The 26808-nt window shown below is 37.2% G+C and overlaps 1 protein-coding gene across 4 annotated transcripts in view; it reads right to left on the bottom strand.

Moving 5' to 3' along the window:
• Positions 1-26808, bottom strand: part of EXOC6 (exocyst complex component 6) — a 94854-nt gene that overhangs the window by 14230 nt on the left and 53816 nt on the right. For 2 of the 4 annotated variants that reach the window (XM_082310514.1, XM_082310512.1), the window contains exons 19-20: positions 19874-20015; positions 11651-11724 (exon numbers count right to left, since the gene is read on the bottom strand). In XM_082310514.1, coding sequence (XP_082166640.1) covers positions 11651-11724; positions 19874-20015 — 216 coding nt within the window. The other 2 variants (XM_082310511.1, XM_082310513.1) reach the window with 2 other exon arrangements.

Below are 26808 nucleotides of genomic sequence, written 5' to 3'. Positions count from 1 at the left end.
AGACATAATAGGCCAGAAGCCAGCATCATTTTGTTTGCATCCAGAAACAAAAATCCAATGCAATCCATGAGGCACAGACACTTACAGATGTGCTCATCAGGAGTTTACTGTAAACAGATAGTTATTTCTTCCAAAGTAGTGCATTCAGGGTATGGCTGAACCGTACCCACCATAACCACCCTTCATAGCAGATGAAGTTACAACCCTTAGGGAAAGCTATACTAGACCTGGGAACCACTGGACAAGGAATTCCACAATCAGCAGCTTAGGAATGTAAATATAGACAAGTTAAAAGCAAAGCCAAAAATCACTAGACAGAAGTTTCATATTCTTTCCCGGACAACCTTCACTTTCTTCTTCAGCTGCTACAAAAGACCTTTACTTCCACATTTATATCTATCAAACAACTCTAAAAACGTTTTAGCAAATACTACAGCCCATATAAAATCCTGGTACTTGTTTTTGTTTTTCTTGTCTAGATAACTTGGTTTAGCAAAGGCTTCTGAGCCCAGTAAGTTGCAGTAACAAGAAACCTGGATAACTCAGAATTTGTTTTTTTGTTGGCTTTTTGCAAAAGATCTTTCTTCTCCTGCTGCTACGTTTGCAAACATTAGGAAAACCCCTTTCTGCTTAATGTCGAGTCCAATATTACTTCTTTTCTAAGAAATGCATCTTCAAGGAATTATTCTCCTTAGAAGTTGATCTTTTTCCTTTAAAATATGCCTTTTCTCCTCACTTCTCAGCTGACAATATTTTCTTAAAATGTTTCATCTGAAAAATTATGTGTTACAATTGCTCTGGAAGACAGAATAATTCCAAACTATGTAATATGTCATTTGTAATAATTACTCTTCACATTGCAGCTCCAAGAGATCCCAATATACATGGAACTTTTGCTGAGTAATGATGGCACAATTCAGCTTCTAATGCCTCCTGCAATTTGAAAACCTCTTCCCCCGATTTTACTTGCCACTTTGAAATGTTATCCCTTTCTGGTGAGTAATCCCGTGCTAGATTCTTTTGCTTCTTAAACGAACATTATTCTCACCCTTTATTGACTGACCACATCTATTATCACATGTAAGCAGTGTTAATCCTCTAGTAATTAACACCCTTATTAAAGTAATTTTAACTCAAAGAAGTTTAAATCGCATTATTGGTTTTATTTAATTAAGCTATGGGGACTGTTTTACACTGTCATTTGAGTTTGCAGCTTGTGCCTTTTCAATCTACCAGTTACGCAGGTTCCCCCCACCCCGCCAGTTACCTGTGTATTTCTGTCCAGGAATTATTCAATATTATTCTGTTTTGCTGTGAACTTCTGAAACTATCCTCTATGTCAATGGATGCAAGACTTAGGCACTATACTGAACATTCCCAAAACTATCATTTGGATGTGCATTTCAATGATATCATCAAATCTATCCTTCCACAGGCCTCAATATCTTGTTAGTGCTTAAAATGAAAGAGCCACTTTTAATGTCCTTCTCATACATCCTAAGCAAGGGCAAAGATTTTTATTTCAACTTTAGACTGGCAAAAAGAAAGGAGAATCTGAATGCACTGAGTTATGCCACTTACAAAGGCTGGCTCAGCACTTTTTCTGTTACTTCGAAAATAAGTCAGGTTTTAAAATTGCATTTTTTGGGTGTGTGTCTACTGCATGTTCCTTTCCATGGGAAAATATCTGATGGCCTATTTTCTCTTACAGATCTCAGGTAAGCTACTCAACTGACATGTTTGACACAGGGTCAAAAGATGAAAACTGTCTTCTGGTTTAACTGCATCATGTTACACTGTGCACTCTGGAAGAGTGTGGGCTAATTGTGTGTCCTCCTGGAACGATTTCCTGGAGGCACGCCACTGAAAGCAGGAAAGCTTGTGTTCTCCTGGGAATAAGGCAACCTGATGGTTTCGTGGACTTTATACACCATTAACTGTGTACTGAAAGTCCTTTCTTTCCTTTGGGTAAAAACATTTCTTCAAATTTCTACTGTTTAGAAAAGAAATGTCCTTAATGGGTCTCAGCATAAACCGTGGAAAATTATCGATAAACATAGAAAGAAAAGGATAAGAACAGTAAAGTACATATATAGACAGGAACTGACTTTTTTTTTTTTTTGTCCTTCATCCCCTATCTTTAAGTTCTTCTTTTCTCCCCATCATCTACTGCTTCCATCTACTCATCTTTTGACTTTTTTTTTTTTTCCCTTTTCATTTTTGTGCATTTCTGTTCTTACTAATTCTTTTCTCTCCCACCATGAGTCTTTCTATGATTGTGGGGTCTTCCAAGTTGCACTGCTCCTTTGCTACTAATGCTCTATGGAAAGTCCTCTCCAAGAGTTTTTCTTTAGGTTCTAAAACATAACCTATATGTGAATCTTCTATGTAAACTTTATTTGTTATTTCAGTATTCTTTAAAACAGTGCAGCTTGTAAGGTGACAAATTGCTCCAAACCCGACACACCCATAAGTGCCATATATGTTAACATGGTATAAGCCAGTACGATAAAAAACTGTGCCTAAGAACTTGCTGGTTCAGTCATATTGTTTATAGTACAATTAGTTCACTTCATTCAGAAACCAGTTCTTTACATAACAGTATGAAATTCAATCATTTCTTTTGCCACCTATTAGTATCTTTGTACTAATAGAAAGAAAACACGAGGGTTTCATCTCCCAAATTTCACTGACTGACTGGAGGCAGTCAGATAGTCAGAATAATTTTTTTTTTATTTGTATTTCTGCACTGCTAAAACACCCAGCTAAAGATCAGTGTCACACTATGGTACATATTGTACAAACACTTTTGAAGAGATGATCTTTTTTTCTAAGATGCTATAATCCAAATGAATAAACATTCATTAACTACATTTCACTTACTCAAGTCCTTGCCATACCATATCTGTGCAATTCCTTCCTTGTGTTGTTACTGTTCTGAAGCAGAGAACAACTCTTATTTTCTTGTAAAAGATCCCTTTGATTTTACTGGACTTTACATTTGCCTTACAGTGACTTCCAAGAAGAGACGGACTAACTTTCTTTTTCACAGAAGAAACTAGCAAAAGGAAAAAAATGGGATATTCTGCCTGCTGCCTGTGATTGACAGATAATTTAGAGAAGGAATGGAACCTAAATATGTTGATTGATACAACTGAAAAAATACTGAAGGCAAATCTGTAGGGTTAAGGGGTTAGTAGTGTTGCCCAATACATACTACATACCAGTAATACTACCAGCTTAGCTAAGGCTGGAGAATGTAAGCAATTTGGGGGCAGAAATTATTGGATACGCTAATGCAGCTACCAGTCCCATGGCTCCCTAATGGGAGACCAGGACTCATAGATGTTAGGAGAATACAAATAACAAGTAACTTGAAGGAAAACAATAATTTTCTTCTCTTGTGTTGTCCAGTTAACAATGCTCATTCATTACTCACAGGAACCACCTACCACCCACAGGATTCAGAGGAAGTCCTGTGGAGCTGGGGCTCCAAAACTGAACTCCATCCATCAGCTCAGGGCTACAGAAGGGCCCAGACACAATGGTAGAGATCCTGCAGCAACTGGCTGTCAATAGGAGGACAACAGCTTGATATAATTTATTCACAAACTTCAGGAAAGTCATGCACCCAAATCCTCCTTCCTGGCATTTATATCATTTCTTACACGACAAAGATAAAGGTGAGGATCAGATGGGGAGCAAAACTGCTAGCAGAAGAAAACTACAGAGAAACTTCATTCCACTAAATAACTTCCACTGAGTGGGATGTATATCAGTGACTCAAAGAAAGAGTAAGTAAGTGTTTACAAATGTAATAGGCACATGGATCAATTTCTTCTAATTCAAGGAAGAGATTTGTTAATTGAGAAATTATCTGAAAGTGAACCTTCTGAAACTTTTCTACCAACAGGTCCTTCTGCAAAAGAATAAAACCTTCTCCCGATAAAGCTTATTTACCGCTTTCTCTCATAATGTCCTTGGAAATGACTGCTTCATAAATAGTCTCTCAGACACGTAGCATGCCAGTTATTGAAGAAATTTAATATCTTGCCCAAGAAAACTGAAGCCTTTGGGTTCTGGCATTATGGGCAGGGTATAACTGGGACATGCACTTCAACTACCAAGGATACAATTTTAGTGCCATTTAGGCCATGATCTTACAGGAATTTCCTCTGTAACTATGGGATGAGCTTTCTTGAACAGAAAGGTTTTCCAGAGATATGAAGTCTTCATCGTAACAGCAGCTCTGTAGGTTTTGAATGAATTGATTAAGTATTTCTAAACCTTGTCTTGTGAACATACTGATGACATACAGAAGAGCTGAAAGCTGATTAAATGTGATAGTTGGGAGTATTCAGATAGGGACTCAAATATGTCTATCTAAATAGTCTTGACAGCACCTTTTGCCTACTGTGGTTTTTTTTTTGGTGGTGTTTTTTTTTTTTTTTTTTTTGTAATATCTGCTTTGATCAACCTCTCCAGTGAAACTTTTAGTAATTTCTATGATGGAAGTATTTAGAAGCTGGAATTCCCCTGCACTGCTCTAAGAAGTCAAGTGTTTCACCTGCACATGACAAATGGGATCAATAAATGCCATTTCCTGTCTCAGTTCCAAAAACTATAAATTCACCTAACAACAACAAAACCCTCCCCTCTTGTTCAACTAAGGCTTGTGTTCTTATGCAAAGGCTGTTATCTGCAGGTCTCTAAGTCAAGCTGACCCAGTTCTTCATGAGTTCTGTCATTTTCTAAATACACAGTACAGATTTCTTGTCAGTTCATCTAATTTTTGCGTATATCTGGTTCAGTAAGTGGAGAACTAAAAGAATTGTCTCTCTTAAATGAACTAGCTTAAAGAAACAATAAGAAAATTATTTTCTTCTTTTTGATGACTTCCATGGTTGAGCTACCTACAGGCATGCTTTACTGTCAATGAGGAGATGACATTTAGTTTAAGCATTATACCTTTCACCACACAGTCTTTTGTTCACAATCTACTATACTTTCCTCTGGAGAAACTGGTACAGTTTTTGCCATAGATGGAGTAGTGTATCTTGTAGTTAAATGGCCGTATGTATATTGTTTTAGTTAAATAAGGTATTGATAGGACTACTGAAACGAAGTAACAGCATTTGTACACTGAGTTTTTAAAACCTGTTTTCAGGTATGCCCCCTCATTGTCAGTAAGCCAGGAACTAGAGCTAAAACTTGGTATGCTATCAGCGTGTTATTTGCACCTCTCTGCTGAAAAGGGGCCATTCAGATGTTAAACTGGATGCGATCTGTTTTGCACTGAATTTGATGAATGATTTAATGTCCCAAAGAACACACATACACCTAATACCTGGCACGTGTGCTCTTAGTTCCTGGCAGTAACAGGGTAGGAATACCTACTGCCAGGAAATGACTGACTTGCCATCCTGCTTTGATTCTGCAAATCCCTATCAAGATAGTGTATCCAAAGCCATGCTTGGTTTTGACCCCCTGCTGCTAATTTCTGTGCATTTGTTTCCAAAGCTTCCTAATTCTTACCAGCTGGCAGGTATAAATCGCATCCCAGTAATGAGCTAGCTTGTTTCTGTGTACAGAGCACTGATTGAGATCTTCCTCACAAATAGCTATACACACAACTTGTGATCTGAGCCTAGTGTGATTACCTACAGGCTTCACAGAATCTAGTTGAAAAGGAGAAATCAAAAGTAAGAGATTCCATTGGGCAATATAAGTGCTTACAAACAAATTGTCATGTTTGTGTGAAGAATTCCCATTTACTTGTAAGAATATAGTACTCTGAAAAGACATTGTGCATCCCCTGCAAGCTGGGTAACACACATTTAGCATGCAGTCATATTCACATAACTGTGTCATTTCAAACACAGGTATGCATATGCATGCTACCCCGGTATGATGCAAATACAGGAGATATTGAGCCTTGAAGTGTCCCTGTTCTGCTCACAGTGTGCCTCAAGCCATCCTTCTGCTTTAGGGCAGAGTCAATTTATGGAGAAAGGGAAGGCCAGCAAGAGTGTTGCCTTCCTCCCCCACCAAAGTGAGGATCTATGGTCTGAAATCCAGAGAGGTGCAACTCCTGTTTCGTTGCTGTCTGAAATCTGAGCTCCTTTCTTTAGCTGAATAAGCAGCGTTGCACTGAAAACTAGAGAAGCACAAATCCCATTACATAGCACCCTGAGGCTGGGCTTCATGTTACAGATGTAACATGCTCCTCTGCTTGTTCAGTGAAGCTGGGGAGTGCATGGTGGGGGGAAAAGGGATCAGTAAGCATTGTGAAAGAGCCTCTGTGAAGATGAAAGTCTCAACAGCCATTTCCCTCAGGAAGCAAAAGACGAAATATTCTATACTACTTGCTAATTAAAAATTCAAACTGTTGCCTTATGAAAGAGAGGCTTACTTTTATCTTTAAGCTCTTAAGTTTTTAAGACTTACTCCTACCCATACTGTTAGGGATTTCTCCCTCTTGGAAAATCCTGATGTTTTTTCAGTTCAAGACTCTTCTCTGGAGTATGGGCCAGGGGTGTGTGTTCCTTACTAATTTCAAAGCCTAGGCGCTGTGTGGGCTGGCGGTCTGTGAAGGAAGCCACAGCACACCTTTAGAGCCCTCAACCTCCAAGACTCATGGCGGATAGGTTTGGCAACAGGCTGCAACTTATTCTCTGAGGTCTACTGAAAGGCTCAAGAGCATTCTCCACAGGGAACACAGATGGTGAGAGCTTCAGCGTGCTGCACACTGGCGGAATCAGAGACAAGCCAGAGCTGAAATGCAGTACTACCACAGGAAATTAATTCAAATTAAACACTGCAAACAAAACAGTGGGGAAGACTGAGCTGTCAGCCTGCCTTTAGTGGCAGACAATCCCGTGGCTGGGATTGAAGCTCAGTGATCTGCTACACAGTTCCTACCTACAATGAGTTACTTCTGAGTTTATCAGAAGGACAGTATCATCTCTCAGTGATTAATGAGAAGCAAAGAAGAAAGAGAAGGACTATATTAAGTACTAGTAAGAATTTTCTCCTTCAAATAAACTTACATCCGTTGCATGCAACACTACCATTCAGAAGGTTAGCAATATTTCTCATTAACAATACACCAGAAAAGGCATTACAAAGTAAATGGACAAGCAACCCAAGAAACTATCAATGTAATTTCTATTATACTTTGGAATCAGAAGAAAATGTATTATACTTTTAACTATCGGGTATCAATTTTTAGAAGGAATACATATTGTGTATTACCAATAACTTGAGCTCATACAAGTGCTTATTCACATGCTTACTTACACACATCATGAACAAAACGCTGACAAACATGTATCTTCTAATGTTTCCATAGTACATTATTCTGTATATTAATCACATTGCGTTATGACTTTATGTCTAACTTACCTCTAATGTTAGCAGAACGTTAACAGAAATTGCTGAAAATCTTTGAGAATTTTCTCCCATGCCTATGCAGAATTTATGGACCTTGTCGTTCACAGCCCTTGGTCTCCTAGACTGGGGGACACCAGTAGCAGACTGTAAACTCTGTGTTACTATGTGGATGGAGATACTGCCACAGTTAGTTGCTTAACTCTGGGGTTATCAACAGCGTATGATTATGTTTGCTTGAGACAGCTGCCCCTGTTGCAGGACCAGCACTGACAGCGACTGGAGGATATTAATAACATGTACTTAAGTGCCAAAAGAACACAGATGAGAGACAGATGAGAAAATAAGGAAATTCCACAATCATCAAGCTAGCTGAGTACTTGTCTGAGGTCAGACAGTAGATGAAGAAGACCTGTTTGAAACTGAAGCAGTGCTTATGGCGGAGAGAAACACTAGAAACAACTTGTGAAGTCAAAAGTGAAAAAAAGTCAAGCTGCATTTGCAGCTTGTGTTACAACTCTGCAGGCAATGATTTGATTTCAAGAATAGGCATTTGTTACCACCCAGTTGGTTAAGAATCAGGAAATTTGCCCTAGGACAGCAACTGTTGACCTCTCAGGCTACTACAAGGTTATTGTTCCCGTCCACTACACACTACTCTGGCTCTCCAAAGAATAATGCACAAATTGTAAGATTCAGGCCTTTCTCTCACAGTATTTAAGTGTCCAGGACATCCAAGAAACTGCCTCACATTCCAGAACTGTAACCCTAGTCTTTAGGCACTAAAGAACCGATCATAACCAGGACAAAACCAGTTTATGTTGGAGGCTGAGCTTCCTCAGAGGCTAATTCAAGTAGGATGAACTAAGACCTGTTTACTTTTGAAGGTTAATTCCAATTGACCTAGGATCTGAATTGGTAGCAAAATCCCCAAAGTTCATTCCACCTCACTTTGGGCCACTGCACGATTTACCCAGGCTCCCTATACAGACAGTAGCAAGAGATTATGTTCAGCGAGCGATGCAGGTCACAGGAGAGCTGGGTCATCTTCACAAGCTGCCAGAGACCAGTCTCTTTAAAGCAGCACCTGCCACTTTGATAATCACCTTGCTGACCTGGCCTGCCCCTCAGTGGCTTTAAGTAAGTGGGGTGAAAGGGTGCACATAGGTATGACCTCAGGTCATACGCTAAGACAAATAGCATGAGGCATGACACAATTACTGCAGCTGTACAGAACCACGAATCTATCCCAATTTTCTTAGGAGCTGCTAAACTAGCTGGAGCTGCAAGTTTCTAGATGATCATGGCCACGTGATTCTCTATTAGTACACACTACGTGATTAGCCAAACACACCAAGTCACCTCTGTAAGATGCTGAAATACTATGGTAAAGGGAATAGCACAAAAAGCTTTATTGACTAGGTTTCTACAGATTACTAAGATCTTTAAGGAGCGTGTTAAGTATGACAAGAGCATAAGAGGGGATAGTATAATGAGAAAGAGGTGGCTCATCAAAGGGAACATTGGTAAGTGCCTGCCCCCTCGTGATTCCTGGCCTCTCAGAGCTTCCTGCTACGAACTACTGTTCTCTTCTTAGAAGCGACTCTTTCTCATGCCAACTGTTTCTCTTTCTGTTTGCTCTTCTATGTCTGTGGAAGGAAGAAGGAAAGAAGTAGGCTTGCTGGGGACAACATGCTGTCCATACAATGTCTTCAGGGAAAGACGGAGGATCAGGAACTGTTAGGATGAAAATACCTATGGCAATTCTTTTCAACGCTGCTCCTCCCCCTGTGGTAACCATCCAAGTGTAGTTCTTCCCTTTCTGCCTTCCAAGCTGGCTCCTTGTAAGTGACTTTACTTCTTTAGTAAAATGTGCTACAATATTCTACTGCCCAATCCTCATTAATCTTACACATTGCCCTAGTACAACAGAGAGAGAGTAAGCTGTTGTTGAGATAACTGGCTTCCATTAGCAACCATGTGATTGGCAGGACGATAAAGTCTTTTCCCTTGCAGGTCAGCTGCTTTTTAAGAAGAGGGCAATCCTGCTGATCCATCTTTTAGCTACAGTCTCTCACTGAGTCCCAAATCTCCTGCCTTTTAGCTTTGATACGGTTCAAGCTTTCCCCCTTGTATCAGCCCCTACCTGTCATCAGCTCCTCTGTACCAAACAGCCAATATCAGGAGTTTGACCTCAGGGCACAGTCCGGGTGGGCAGGTAAAACCTGACCACTGGACCTACTTCCTTATCTTTCATATCCTGCAATTCATGAAGAAGTATCAAATTCAAACTAAAAAACAGAAGCATGACCTTTTATAAGAACTTTCTGAAAAAGGCTCTGTTGCCTTTCTAAGTATTCTTGAAAAGAACTGTCATCCACCCTATTAAGATAGAAATGGATCACAAATAAGGAAGAGAGGGAAAACACTGCAAATCCTTACTAAATGGTAAATGTTTTTAATGTGTGCTTGCAGTACCTTTTGGTGAGGCACGCAAAAATATAGTAAAAAACAAAACAAAACAAATATACTAGAACTATTCTACATCTACAAGCTCCAGTTGCAACCCAAGAGAGTTTCCCAGACCTCTGCTGTTTATAAAGTATCTGAAATCAATTAGATTCCCATGGCATACAGAGCATCCTCTATAAAGCATTACTTGCATCAAGAGAATTCTAAATATAAGTTGCTAACATAAACTGAGAGCTATGATAAGCAACATAATCCCTGTTTATGTGACATGCTTGACAGTTGGTGCTTAAAACATACAAAAATATTACTTATTTCCTGTAGCAAGTATGTACACACCCTGCCCTCCTGCATAACTGGAAATCATGTTTTCCCTTGAAACAAACATAGGCCCTGCAAGGATTTATACCACTTAGGTGGATGACAGAAATGGTGCCAAAATCTCTCAACATCCCTTCCCTTCAACTAAACTGACTTAGTACAAATTGGAAGATATTTAGTCATTTCTAACACTGATAATAAAAGGAGAATAAAAAAGAATCCAAAAGAGGGAGGCTGCTAGTCAAGGCAAGACTTGCGGTATCTGAAATCTGGCAGGGTACATCTTTACATACTGAATTCTGGAACTCCTAATGTACAAATATCACATGAACAAATCTTATGGCCATGATCCTATATCCTCCTCATGTAGTCCACGCTTATCCCATTGTAGATATTGTTCATTGTTATATTACTGTGAGAATGTAACAGAGATCTTTACCTTGTAACTTTTTAATTTAAAAAGACACTTTAATGAAGTTCTTTCTAACTATTAGGAGAAACTGGAATACTTTTGCCTCAGGAATTTTCCCTCCTGAAATGCCTTTTCATTATCTTGCTGTGAAAAACCTACTAAACTATTAAAAGCAAAAATATTCTTACTATATAGATAATTTGGTATGGAATTCTTTCTACATTTCTCCTCTTTTCTGGTGACTTTGACAGGCTCGTAACAGTGCTGAAAAATATCACGAACATCTGCAGAAAGCTAAAGACCCTCCATGTGCAGTTAATGATTCATTTCACTATTTAAATGACACCTAGTCACCATTTTGTGAAATAATAAATCCTTTCTAAAAGCTTACTTCAAGTATGAAACGTTTTTGAAAATGAATTTCTATGGGTGGATATAGTATCAGAATTTACAGAGAGCAGGGAAAAGAAATAACTACACAAAATTAAGATAAGTAGATTTTAGTCTGGAAAAACCTTCCTTTTGGCAAGAACTGTGGAAAAGTGCTTCCAATATTAAGGCATTTAAAATTAAATTTGATATAGAATAAAGATCAGCCAGTTGGAATAAAGCTGCTTTCTAACAGTTTAAAATAATTCTGTGTAACAAATTACGGAAAGGAAATGCTAAATAATACCATGCCCAATTCTGCTCTCCAGGGAATAGTTTTGTAGACAGGAGCAATTGCTCAGAATGGAATCAGGCCAGCACACACCAGGGTAACATGTATACTCTTGCAAAAAGGCATCACAGGATCTTTACAAAATTGTCAGGACCAAAATTCAATCTTATATCCATGTAACAGTACCACCAGTAGCACAGTGCCCCCTAACAACACATTGGAGAAACAGTTTTATGCTCAATTACAGGGAATAGTGCCACTAATAACACTTCAAATAACCGCTTTTCAAAACTAATTACATGGGAATGCAAAAACATGAAAGGTTCTTGAATTTAATAACTTCAGCGTTGGTCAAAAGGGGAAATTAGCAGTATAAAAAACAACAACTAGTGTCTTACTTGTCTGAGGTCGATGAAAGCTAACTGCAGGGTGTCTCCCTGGAATCCTGGCACAGGCTCAGAACTAGCAAACACTGCAAAGAAAGGTTAAAAATATTACAGATGTAGAGTTTTTAAAAAAATCTAACAGAAAATCAAGCTCTATGCAATATAAATGCTAGCTAGCATTAAAATGTAATTGATAGAAATAGATTAAGCTAATAACTCACAGTGATTAAAAACAAACGAACCAACAAACAACTTTCCCACCATTTTTCCAATAATCCCAAAGAATAATACCTTTAGGAGCGTTATTAGGAATTTTACTTAAAATTCTAACCCAGTAGTAAAGCTACAACCATAGAAGCCAACATTTTTTTTTGGCCTGAGGTGAATGATTACTGAAGAATTTCTAAATAATGCCAATTCCATGGCTGTCAACATATTTTCAAACATCTGCTTTTGTTACAGCATCCGCACTATAAAAACCCCACCTCTAGCCAAACAGCAATAAAAGACAAACACTAAGGTGGGAGTTAGTTTAATGTGTAGACAACAGGTGGAAAGCTCTACGTGCCACAGTCAGAGCAGAGCTGAAATGCCTGTTCACGCCTTTTAGCCAGCTTATCAATAATGAACTTCTGCTTTTTTGAACCCAAAACCAGGCTGTCAAAATTGGAAGGCAAAACTCTATTCAAAATACAAAAAATGGTAACACTTATGGTAATGAAAAAAAGTCAGCTATTTGTTTAAATTAGGAAATGATCAATAATTGTCAAACTTAAAAATAAATATACTTTTTGTTGTTCTTATCCCAGTCACACGTTAATAACAAAGACACCTGCAGAAACACCCACTGCTTCACATCCCCACTCAAGTTAGACATCTTACTTCAAAAGAGCTTAAGAGAATTTTCCTTATGCTCTTCAGTTAGAGCTCTTAACAAAACAAAGGCGATGTTACTGTAAAAGTTTCAGAGAGGCATCATCTGAGGCAGTGGAAGGTAACATTTTTTTCCAAGTTTGAGAAACGGGTTGTTCAGTGGTAGAGGAAACAGAACATATGTAACCAAAAAATTTCCAGATCCAGTGCTTAACTCTACTGTGCCACATGGACTCCTACTAAGATTTAAAAGTAATATGAAATCCTTAATAGATTTTTTTTTTTTTTTTTTAATGGCTAGTTAGGAAATTTGGATCATCAAGTGAAAGCAACATCCAGAAAGACCTTGGTGTCTGAGCTAACATGATGGTAAAATAATGGACTCAATCATTTACTTCTGAATATATGGTTTCAACTTAAAGCAGACTAATGAATTCAGATAGACTGTTCACAAGTCTAAAAATGATTGTAAGGAATGCAATTGTAAATTAAAGTAATAAAGTTTCTTACTTAAGTGGTATGAGAAGCTACTAAGACCATCTCAGAATACCTAAGAATAGCTTAGTAATAGTTGAATATAGTATCAGAGTAGCAGATTTACCGGTAGAGGCAGAATTTATTACTTGTATTACAGTAGTGCAAAAATTTTTTATGGACAGTCATGTAATAGGAGAATAAATTAAACTGGAATATGGCTTCATTCTTCATCAACTAAAGGAATAAAAAAATAGCAATCAAACGCCCTAGGGAGAACACTGTAGTGTCACAGACAAGTATTGATAACAGTTGGCAAATGCTCACTGATTACTGTATTCAAGTCTGAATTTTAAATTGTCTGGTTTTCCTACCTTATAAGTAACACCAACTTTCTAGGGGAGTTTTCAGGGAGTTTCAATCTACCACAAAGATGCTTTTTAAATAAAAAAGAAGAAAGATAAAAAACAGTAGAAAAAGCATATCCTAAACCCAGGATTTTCTAGAGAGGTTGCTTAATAATAAACTCTTTAAAAGCAGCAAAGAGAAAGCAGTCTGTACAACCACCAACCTGCAGAAGAACAAAAGATCTCCAGGCCTATGAAAGCACCCTTCTGAACATCCTAGGCTAAAGGTTTGGGTGTCTCCATGGCTGTCTTCTGCAAGTATTTCATGGCCACTGGGACCCCCCTTTCTTCAGGGACAGACAGGCCTATGATGGTGGCTCCTGTGGTCAGCCAATATAGCGTTTAAAATGGGAACACCATACTGTAGCAGGGAGTTCTTAGCAATGCCCAATAGCAAACAGCTAAAAAGGGATACATGGGTTGTGAGCTATGGCAGCACACTAATAAGGAGGATAAGCGTGATGGTCAGAAAGGGTCTTTTCTACATCCCGTAAACAAGGGAGCAGAACCTACTATTCTTGAAAGATGAGGCCCATCTGTATCTGATCCTGTATAACCTTCCGTTCATACACAGTACACTGAGACCAGCTTCCTCCACTAGAATCTGAGCTCCTCCAGCCGCTCCACAACGGTAGCACTGGGAGAAGGAAGCTCTATGGCAAAGCAATGGCTACAGAACTGAAGAGTGAATATGACTGAAAAGTGTGACCTGCAGCAAAACTTTTCAGCTAGCTATTGGCACATTATACTTTGGGAGGTACCTTCCTGTAGTGGGATACTTTTACTTGCCACAGGGCAAATATTTGCATCCTTTCTGCAGCTCATCAGGCTAACATACTTTGGAATTTATCCTAATACATTAAATAATGCAGTATGATTTAGTTTCTCTACATAGTACCTACTACCATTGCAGCTACAGAACAAGAAGCGCACAAGGTGTCAAACTTAATTATTTTATAAGCTTTGTTCTCTTTAACTACAATTTTGTATTATGAATGCATTGACAACACCAGGGACACTCATTATAGCACAAGCATTTATTCTCACATTTGGGTCATTTTTGACAGGTGACTACTGTAGAATTCGTTTCATTATTACAATTTCATGAGTTCAAAGGGCAAAAAGATAATCTGCTTATGGTAACGGTTGGACAGTTCCCCCTCCGCCCTCAGCTCAGGGCTTTTAAGTTTTGCTAACAATTTTACAAAGCTAATTAAATATTTTCTACTGCACAGCATTTTAGGAAGATATTATAAGAACAGGATTAACATTCTTAATGTCTTTGTCCTAAGGGTCCTTTTTCAGATAGTAATGAAACATTGTCATATATAAGTCTTAAAATATTCACCCCCTACATTCATTCTAGGCTTAAGGAGGATTTGGAAGGGTAGGGGGCTGGTTGGTTGGTTGTTTTAGTGTGCATAAGAGCATTCAGGAATTTTATAATATATGAGAATGAAATGCAAAGATCACCATTAAACTGTCACATATAGGGGCAAACAACTGGCTGCTTGGCAGTTTGAATCAGAAACTTCAATGTTTTGGGGAAAATAAGCTTAAAATATGCATTACATGAATCTGGTATTCACAAGGTTTTTGTTAACATCTTCTTTCCCTGCACTTTGCTGATACCGTGTCAACCTTTTCTGTGTATACAGAACAGGATCTTTGGCACAATGTGTGTCTACAATATGTACAATCGCCATGTACTTCCTACAACAGCCAGTCTGGGAATTTACAGGAGGTAGGATCTAATGAAAAAAGTACATAATAATACAAAAACAGGCTGGGAGGTAATATATACATGAGAATGGTAAATTTAAATATTGTAAAGATTACTTCAGTCCATCTTATTTTGAATACTCAGCTTTGATCTTTCCATTACATTTTGTACACAGGATATATGTGAATTGATGTATATATATGTTAATGGATATCTTAAGAAAAAGGCTGTGTCTGCTAAAATGGAATTTAAGACATCTTTAACTGTAAATGGTACTGAATGGTACGCGCTTCTAGATTTATTAACTGGTCTTCATTTTATTCTCTCAAAACCCCATGTTTTAGCCATCATCCGGTTGTGCTTCTCTGTTGGTCTGGGAATTCAGTACCTAATTCCTGACAAAAAGTCTTACTACTCAATGGCAGAAATTAAAAAATCAAAGTCCACACTTTTGATCAAAAGCTAAATTAGGACAGTTTTACTTCAGCCTCATAGCACTGATTAACAGGCAGGACAGCAAAGCTACAAATGTATTTTTAAAGGAAGAGCAGAGAATTAGGTGACTATCTCAGCAGCCGTCAGCCACTTTGCAGCCCTGTTGGATGCTCCAGCTGTTCAAACACGCCTGGAGGGGAGCCTCGCTGAGGGAGCTGCCAGCTGGCCAGGCAGCAGCCCCCAGCCCTGCCCCCAGCACCGGCGAGATCTCACTGCTTCCCCTCACTCCCGTGCTGCCATATGTGACCGGCAGATGAAGGATGGTCTCAAGTGAGTTAAGTTAACCTGACTTCGCAGATGGGAGAGGAGGCAGGTAAAGTGAGGGGCCTCCAGAGGAGAATATAGTGCCTTTTCAAGGAAAAACAGGATTTGGGTTCCTCAGCTTCTGGCATGCCCACCTGGAGATTACCTTCGTGTATACTCAACAGAGAGCACTTGGGTCAAGATCTCTCTTGCTCTTGGATACTGCAGCTCTCCACACAGTCAGTGAAAAAGGAGGGGCTGGTTAGGAAGGTATATTGCATCCCGCTTTGCACTAATTCTCCACTAACCCATGCTCATTTATAGGCAGGATCCAAAACCTTTTCATCCTTGCACAGATTCATGTCTGGGTGAAGAAGGATGCCCGCTCCACTATACCTCCTTCTGCCAATTAATCCTGTCTCACAATTCAGCTATGTTAAAAACACATAAATTATAAAAAGTACATTTAACTCTTCCAGCAATTAAAATTTCTGACAATTTCTAATTCCTTAATAAAAAGCTGATGTAAGATATCTAGATCTGGATGGTGTCTCTGAAAAGCTCATTTTCTATCATGTACACGTTGCTTCTCATAAAATGAGATACAGCAACCCATATTTGAATTTAATCTTCAAGAAATAGCAAACGCCTCCCCTCCGCAACCCATTTCCCTCCTCAGGGCACTGAAATGCAATGTCCAAGCAAAAGACTATTCTTTGGGTTTTATTCAATGGGACCTAGTACGTTCTATTTTTCTGAATACTGTTGTAAGAATCCCAGTCACCCTAGTGGAAGATCACCACTGATATGGTGTAAAATACAGAGGTAAAACACTGATCTAAGTTATAAAATATGTAGAGAGAGTGGAGAAATACTTCAACTAGAACAGAACAAACTGAAATCAAACTGAAAGCTTTTGGAATGTTTGGAAGGAAAACAAAAAACTTATTAGAAGCAGAGCAAGAAGATCATAACTTTTTTTTTTTTTTTTTAAATAAATCATCAGAGAAGACCACCTTATACTATTACAATTGTTGAGCAAAAGTATCAGATACTTACAGATTTTCTGCTCTGCTTTTTAAAGTTAGGTACTATGCACAGAAATGCAGTGCAGGATAATGAAATCCGAGAGTTCACCACAAGATCACCTCCTTCCCTTCCACCTTCCTTTCTTGGAAGTCCACTTATCATTCTACCTGTTTGCTGTGACTAAGAACTTCAGCACTTACAGGCTTTAACAGATTGCTGCTCATTAACAGATTGTTGGGTTGTTGATTGGACTGTTGATTGCTTTTTAATGGAAAAGAAAAAAAATCTGACAAGTAATCAGATTTTCCTGCTTTTATTTAGATCTCCTCCAGTTCATATTAGAAAGAATAAAAATGCAATGTTAAAGATCAGAATATTGCAAAGAATTTTTAAAAATGTATCTTCAGTTATTCATAACTTTCTACATCTCACATAACTTCAAAGTGCATCTGAGTACACTCCACTGTGTCTATAAATAAAATGTCAAACCCGTGTATACAATACAGTAGGAAACTACCCAACAGTTCTGAATTATTCGCACACTCTAAGCACTAATTGAAATGTCACTGTCGTATCCATTAAACCCAAAGTGTCAAGGAATAAAGCTGGGGGAGGGTGATGAGCAAGAACATAAATCACAGGCATCACAGTGAGGGCTGGAATGTGCCTGTGATGGACCTTATGAATGAAACCACAACAGCAAAGCAGTCTGAGCAAAATCTTGTGTCGATCCCTTATTCCACAGATTGTAAGGTATCATTTGTTGCAAGATACTATTCTGACAAGCTTCCATAATTATATTTAAACTACTCAAAGGGTTTCTGTGCAAAGCCAAATTTTTTCTAATATGCTTTAAAAGCTTTGCAGAAAGGAAGAATTAAAATTCATTCTATTTGCATCTGTACAGCTCACGCTAGAAGTTATGCAATGGTGGAAAGAATGGACTTTTCAGTCTTTAAGTTACTAGTTTTCTGAGACTTTCTCATTTTAGCCCAAGGTTTCCCATGTCCTGTCCATGCCATATGCTTAGTATAACAGCTACATATAACGAAACATGTTGTCTTAAGGTTATATTTTAAATTTAAGTTAATGAAATGTTATCATGTTAGATTAAATAAAACTCTACTAAGATCTCTTCACTGATTGAAGTTTCCACTGTGCAGCAACCAAAGATGGTAGAAAGAGTGGTAATAGCAATTAGGATGGTACATAACAGGGCAAAGGCTGAGAAGAAAAAGGTCTGAAAACAACCCAGAGACCAGACAACAGCCGGACTCGTTGGGACTTCTCATTACTTTGCTGTGAATATACTGTTGATACTGTGAAAGTCACCTGCAAGGCATGCATTTTATCCCCTGTACTGCTAGAAATCCCAGAGTGAAACAGTGAACTGGTTAATCTATACAGAGTAGTGAAGTACTGCATTGTTCACAAATATGTTAAATATTAGAAACAGAATAATACGGTAGTGGGCAAGCTTTCTTCACTCTTACACTATTTGTTCAGAAGGCAGATGACTGTGTAGTAGGTGTACCAATTCAGCTTGTCGAGATGAATGATTATAGTGTCAGTATTATGAATACTATGGAACGTCTGTTTTTACAACTGGCATCTTTTTTTCATCTAGGAAACTACACAAATGCACATACACATACCCCTACCCACCTACCAGAAAAGAACACTATTAAATTTGCAACATCAAGCGTACTAAAAGTAAAAAAAAAGTCAAACCATCATCTGTTTGGCCAACTTGTGCCATCATGAGACAAGCTTCAATGTCATGATCACAAATATTTTTTCAATTGGACCCTGATAATCCCATCAGTTCATTCCACGCACTGAAAGGCCTGAAGACTGTATAATGAAGGACTGTCAGAAAGACGCCTGCTCTACCTGTTACAGAGTTTAGCTGGAATGTAACAAATAAGGCAGGAGAAGGATAGACAAGCAAATGGTTAAAATGTCAAAAATGCCCCTTAACTCTGTCCCTGGACTCCGACAAGAACCCTTTGTGATGCTAACCAAATTGCTTGAAATCAAATTTCCAGTTTCCCATAGGTGGCTGCTAATTGAGTAGTCATCAATTTTTTCACGTGCCCAAACTAAAAACCTCAGGATACGACTTGCAGAACTGCTCTATTTCACAGCTGTCACCAAAATCATCAAGATCCATGCTTCAAACACATAAGAGGAAAGATACTTTGAAAAAAACAGAGCATAAGCATCTAAAAATATGCATTGAAAAAAAAGCTAGTGAGCCTTTTCACTGTATCACAGTCATCAACTACAAAACAAGACCTAAAACCTATTCATAACACAATGATGTTATGGAAGTAACTTCCTTCATACAGATTAACAGCTCACCCTCAGCAATGAGCTCCGTGCAAAACACAAGGAAATTAATCCTGCCTTCAGTGCTGGATTGAACAAGTTTTATAAAATAATTCTGATGCCATATTTTGAACAGTGAGAATAAAACAACATCTGATGTTTACTACATGAGTACTATTATTCTGCACAGTGAATAAGGCAGTAGTAGTTCTAGGAGGGAGGAAACCCTATGTAACAGCACATTTAAAACTTGTATCATAATAAATAAAGTCAAGAAGGAAAATTAAAATTTCACAGACATTTGACCTTTTTTTTCTCAACTATAAAAGCATAAATATTATGTAGTGGTTTTGGGCAATTTTGTACTAGACTATAGTCTTTTTTACTGGATATAGTGATTATGATCCCATTAGGAGTAACAATAGATGTAAGTTTCAGTCAGATACTTGAGTTAAAAAAAAAGTTTCATAAAAAAATTTCCCAGAAATGTTAACATACTTACTCATAAATACTTTTACAAGAAGCTGTACTGTAATAATTTTTTTTTTAAAGACAAAGCTTTAGTAGATTATGGAAAAAGATCACTATGCGGCTTACATTAAAGAACTTTTTTGCAGTGTTAAGACAGATATAGATAGGAATTCTGGAACATCTACTTACATTCACACTGTATCACATCTAAATTAAACTGCTGAATTGCTCCCATGCTTATTTGTTTTAATTCACTGTCCAGTAGCATCTGCATTAGGGACGTTGAAAGATGCTGGCAGGCTGACATGCAAGCTGTCTGGGCCACTTTTCCCTAGTAGAAAGAGCAACAGGTTTTAAGATAGAAACAAATTATAAGGCACTAAAGAACTGCTTATCTGATTTGATTTTAATACACACTCGAAGTATTAATGATGCAGGACTTAGATTAGAAGAAGAAAGATCACACTTGCTGTTATTTCTTTGATCTGTTAGCTTTATTTCTATTAAATCAATCAGGGAACTAAATTAAATATATGTTAAAGCAATTATTGATATTTCTTCTGGAAATCCAACAGTCTTCAGGAATACAAGGACATTTCCAAAATAATAACAACATAAGTTGCTGAAGCATATGAACAGCTTTGTGGATTTATTTTCATTTTTTTTACCCAGACGGAATGAAAGCAAGAATGTAATGAAAATCAACATGCTGCATATTTTTAACAATAGTCAGTAAAAAAACCCCAAACTTTATACAAACCAAAACCATTCCTTTCAGTTGGGGCATTTCTCGTAACAGCTTGTGCTAATTATTTGGCACTTTAATTGCCTGAATTCCATCTCAAAGCTTGTTGCTAAATTACTTAAAATATTCATGCTTATCCATCATCTTTTCAGGTGCGTAATAAATCAGTACTGTCAGTAATCAACTACTTACAAAATGAAATGTAGCCCTCTGCTGTACAAAATAGAAATAATTTTCTAATCACAGTCTAGTTAGTAACATTTCTCTTTATGATGTATATGTAATTGAGACAATTTTCCAAACATGAGACCAAAAACCAAAGCACAAAATCAGACATTAATTTGATAAATTATTAAAAATTTAGTACAGAAAAATTGAAAGCTATGGAAATTCTACCTTAGAATTAAGAAAACCAATTAAGACCAGATACCCGATCAGATGGCACCATTCTATTCCATAGTACCGCAAACTTTTAGAACAGAGCGATCGTGGCTTTCAAATGCAATTATATGAATCTCTGTAGTTTAATGTACTTATTAAACCATGCTTTTCAACCAACGTCTATGTTACAATACATATTGAAACAAAGGTAACTATTAACACGCTTACACAAAAGAAATCATAATTACGTAATACACCTACTGGAGCACACACCACTATCGTTTTACTTATATCCATCAGTAAAGTGATGACACCTATTCTCTAAAGCAATGGTTCCCCAGCTGTTTTCTGCAAAGTCAGGTTGATCAATTCACTGTTGACTCACAGAAACACATGTAAGCAATGAAAAATGATAAGGATAGACAGCAGTTCACTGTCCCAAAAAGTTTGGAAAGTTCTGCTCCGACATCTGAAGAGCTAGATCTTGTCCTTAATAAGACAACTTGCTCATATAATTGAATTTTCATGTACACATATAACAGAAAGCAAATTTCGCCCTAAATATTTTGTACTTTAGAAATCCATTCTTTGTTAAAACGTAATTAAAATGTAGACAATACAATGGAAAGCGTTCACTCTCCTCACATGTCACATTGAAACATTAAATGGCTTTTGCTAATACTTCTTTAGCATTAGGACACCTTGAACTGTTAGGAGCTTTATATCTAAAATGAGATGTCAGTTTCTTAATTGAAAGTCTCAGAAAAGCAAATAACATTTTTGACCAAAAGAGATGAACTGACAACAGGGAATGTAAGAAACAATGCAAGAACAGCATGCTTAAAAGTCTCCCAAACCCAATGGTAATTACACTGGGAGACATCCAGCTCTATTCCCCAAGCAGAACAATATCAATATGAATGGAAAAGAAAAGAGAAAAAAAGGGGAAAAAAGAAGGAAAAAAGGGGGTGAAAAGGGGAATCAATGGGCCACAGTTCATTTAATTACAGTGTAGTAGGTTTGAAATACTTAATGGAAATGTCATTTTGATTTAATGGAACAACTAGTGCATCTCTGTTTAATGTACTGCTCCATCAAATCAGCTCCATGTCCTATTTATGCTGCCACTACAATGTAATAAAAGTTCAACCAGATTAATAGGCTGTCAGGAAAAATTTTAACATTCAATTTATTTTATATGCAAACAATGTGTACTCCTCTATTATTTCAAGACAGAATTTTATATTTCTAACAAGCATCTGTAGTTAATTTTTACAATCTGGCAAATATCAATAGTACTGGAGCACAAGATAATGGTTACAATACAGAAATGACATGGTAAAAGCCACTTGGGCTTTAAATAAGTATCAATACATGTATGTTTAATGTTTATTTTAAAATTTAATAAAATGGAAACATCCTAACATTTAAACTATTTCCAACTATGTAACTTGAACTACAGGCTTATTGTTCATATGACATATCAACAAATAACAGAATTTTACTATACAGTTTATACTTAGTACAATCACTCGATTTTCTTAAATCTAGAGAAAAAATGAAGCTACATATATAAATCAAAATGCTGACTTTTAACTGAGAGAAATGTGAGCTTTACTGTTATCCTCTTCAAAATTCAGTGCCTCCCAGTTCAAAGTACGTTGGATGTACAATATTCGGACAAGAATGAAATTAAAATTTGCGTTTGACAAACGAGATCTAGTTAAAAATATCTCTCCAAATTTCCACCATGTACCAATTAATCAATTCCTTGTCATTTTTTCATAATGCATTTTGAAGAGGAAATTTAAGGATTCGTGGACATAACAGTAACATGTTTCTTTTCCAGAATTAAACACATGTCAGTTAGTTTTAAAGCATTCTTAATGTTTAGTCAGTTTGGGTTTTTTTAATTACTATTATTTTTTGGGGGGGGTGGGTGGGTGGGGGTGGCCATGGTTACTGTATCTAGCAATTAAATACCTATATTCAATAGCATGCAGAGATTCAGCAGGCTTCTCACATTCACTCCAGTTGCCTCCCATTTGGAGACACCACTATTATCTCCGCTGTGCCTATGCTAATTGCTGCTATCTACAAAACCTATTCTTCCACACAACCAATGTAAAGTTTAACAAGGACCCTATTCTATAAGCAAAAACACCTGCTAACAGTGTTAAAGGCAACTGTTTTTTCACCCAGCCTTCACATTTTGCTGAAATACAAGTTTGTAAAAAGAGAAAACCCTTAGACAAACTTCTTATATTTCAAAGGAGCTTGTAAAGAGAATCTGCTGACATATTAAATCCTTTTTTATAGGACCCAAAAGCTTTTCTCCTAAGAACAATTGCAGTAAAGAGACATTTGGCTCCTAGGAAATTCCCAAAGGGTCAGCCATATGCATCCTTCCACGGCACCTTCTCAGTACTGCTAAGACCCACACTAGCTGTCTCAAAAGCAGCTTTCATCATTCACTATGGTGTCAGTCAATATGATTTATGGACTGCATTCAACAAAGTCAAAGCATATAGAATGAGAAATATGACTACAATCTGCTAATTTGTTTTGTATTGAGCCACTTAGGAGTCAAAGACCTGATGTCAGGCTGCGACCAGCACCACAATTAACCGGCCAGTGACAGATTCATCCATCCTCCCTGCCAGGCTGTGCCAATCAAAGACAGCATGAAGCGGCATTTGGAGAAATCAGTAAGAAAACCCATTCTCTAAGTAGCTTGTGGAGGCTGTTGATTGACAGTTTTTGAATATAGCTGCAGAAGACCACCACCCCTTCACCCTCACTGCAAGCTGTGAAATTAGGCTTTTGCTGCCAATCACAGAAACAATAAAATAACACAAACTGCCATCCTCAGCATAAAAGGAAATAACAAAACTTATCTGTTAAATCTAAGAAGTTAAGCTGAAGAATTAATTTAACAATATGAAATGCCATAATGAAAAACTTTCTGAAAATACAAAGAAACTAAACATACAGATTTTGTCAGTCATAATAACTAAAGCGTTACATTACTTAACGTCGGGACTAAAACCCAACTTTTGAACTATTGATAAAATACAAGTATATTAAAAAACACTAATGGAATTTTTAATAATCAATTTTACTTCCAGTCTCTGCCCAAAATTCTACTGAAATAATAAAAAATACCTACTTGAAAGTAATTTGTAACTGTGACTTTTCAATAGTCATTCTTTTCCAAAGAGTTGTCCAACACTAACTTTGTACTGACAAAGCACACATCTAGAAGAAAACTTCAGCTAATTCTAAACTTAATTATATATATACACCCTCTATAATTTCAAATAAACTGATCTGAAAATAAAAGGTATGATTTTTCTTTAACTGTTCAAAATAAAAACTAAAAAATGCAGGTCCTTAATAACAAATTTGATCATCCACTTGATTTCATAAGATTAATGGCTGTATAATGAAATCTTAATTTGCTTTTTGATTCAAAGTATCTAATGGCACTATAGACTGCAATATGAACTTAAAATGGGATGTAAAAGAACCTGAAAACAGCAATAATCTCAAAAGACTAAATTCTTGTGACTTCAGAGAACAGAACCATTAAAAACTGCATGACTTTCAAATTATAACCTTTCAAAAGCAATGTAGCCTCTGTGCTCTGCATCTCTGAAATTCTGCTAGTGCTTGGTCATGACATAACCAGAACACTGACACCTATTCAACATTAATAAGAAATATTTCTACACAAAATATTCAGTATTCCTAGTGCTTATGACACCTACTAGCTTGACAGTTCAACATGAGGCTGAGTATTCAAATCACAGAAATGTTCATTGGAATGAACCATCAATGTCATCTAGTCCAGCCTCCTACTTAGAGTAGGACTATTGCCACCACTAGTTCAGGTCCGTTGTCCTTTTTCTGGCTGAGCCTTCAAAACAACCAAGGATGGGAATTCAACAGCCTCTCTGGGTAACCTCCTCCAACACCGCACTACTCTCTTCATGCAAACTTTTTTCCCTAGTGTCAAAGCTTCATCTCCCAAGCTTCTACTTGTGACCACAGCCACATGTGAATCTGTCAGTCCTACCAAGAAGAGTTTGGCTCCATCACCTTTGTGTCTGTCCTTCAAGAGGTTGTAGGCTGCCACTAGATCTCTCCCTAGCCTTCTCTTTAACTGACTAAATAATCCAACTCTCTAAACCTCCATTTGTTAGTCATGTGCTCTAGGCTTCTAACAACTTCTAAGCCCACTGCTACATCCTCTCTCCAGATCCACAGAGCTTCTACTCAGCCAATTGCTTTCCAGATTGTAGCAATGAACAGGTTTATTCCCACACTGTGTACTCTAAGTGCCTTACGCATTTGTTCTCTTAAACAGTGAACAGCACAGTGTACATTTGTTGCTGTACACTGCTTAAGTGAACAAGATTCAACCACATTATTAGAGAAAATTAGGAGGAGTAAATTCAGAAATTCAGTATTCAGAAGCCACTCCTAACGGAATAATATTAATTTCAACACTTTCATTATCATGGAAATGCTTATGCCAAATCAAAATAAACTCCTTATACAAAAATTGATGACCTGAAAATAATCAGGTCTTGGAAGAATTCTTAAATGCAACCCATCATCTTCTTAAAAACAAAACAAATTTTAAAAAATTGAGCACACACATTCCCTTGACTGCAGGCAGATGTAGCAGAGAAACAATGGAACTTTCACTGATTTTTTATTCCGTTACATCACTCTACCCTTATTCTGTATGCATGTCTCATAGCTGCATTTTGATACCTGACCTCTCTTCCAAAAGGTCTCATAGTCTCCTCTAAATTATCTCACTTGGGATGCAAGGCACACCCCACCAACCTTCTGCAAGGTTTTTAGGGCTCCTGCTGTCCCAGTGTACAAAAGCCCAATTTTAGTCATTAACCTGATCCCTGCATGCAACCACACAACGTACGCAGCAAGTCATCAGCAAAACAGAAGGATCTTTTTATTAAATGATTAAAAATTGAAGCAATAAGCCTGCAGGCAGTTCATAGTTTTTCAGTTCACATGCTTTTTCTTCATCTTGCATCTACTTACCGACATAGCTGCATGGTCATTGTTGTTATTCTGAGAAGGAAACCAGTAAGGCAATCAAAACAAAAAAATTAAGATGTACTGTCAACATCAAAAAAAAAAAAAAAGAATAAAAAATTGGTAGCAATAAAAGGTAAGGAAAAGCTTCCAAAAAGGACAATTACAGCTACATAATTCCTTAAATTATTTTTTTTAAAGCTGTGAACTTATATAGTATTTTGTTGAGGCATAACAAAGACATTATAATTTAAATAATACTAATTCAGCAATAAAATGTTTTTCTGTAATAAGGAACTGCATGCCAAAATATCAAAGTAGCAAACTTCAAATGATGAAGTATCTGTTGATATGCCTTTCCAGAAAATTTTCACGATAAGAAATAATATATTTCAAAATACTTAGGTCGAACAATAAATGCCATGTTTACCATCTTGGCTTACAGAGGCTATCTGTATGTCAGTAACATATTTTGTTCAAGCAAGACTTAGAATGGCTCAGGACAGTAAGAATCTAAATGTAACACAACCCATTAATAAATTCTAACGTAAATCTAATGGTAATATAACTGCAGGGTGGAATTTCCAAAACTGCTTCTTAAGTACGGTAAACAAACACAGAGGAGAAAACGAAGATGTAAAACTTAAAAGGAAAAAAAAAAAGCTTCAGAGATGCAGGCCATTTCCAGTGATTCAACAGAGATATCAGACCCCAACTAAGTTGTGCCACAAAGTGTGCAGGTCCAGTAAAATTGAGATCATGATCTGCCTGATTTACATCTCCAATGTTCCAATAAAAATAATACAAATTGCATAAAAAAAGATACGTAACATAAGATGTATTTTCTAAAAGTTATGTCTACATTGATACAGAAATAATTCAGTATAGTCTCACATGGAAGCATAAAAGAAGACACATCCGTGTGCAT

The sequence above is a fragment of the Platalea leucorodia genome, assembly GCF_965183815.1.
Source record: "Platalea leucorodia genome assembly, chromosome: 4".
Lineage (NCBI taxonomy): Eukaryota > Metazoa > Chordata > Aves > Pelecaniformes > Threskiornithidae > Platalea > Platalea leucorodia.
The sequence above is the reverse complement of the archived record's forward strand: the minus strand, read 5'-3'. Positions and strand labels throughout refer to the sequence as shown.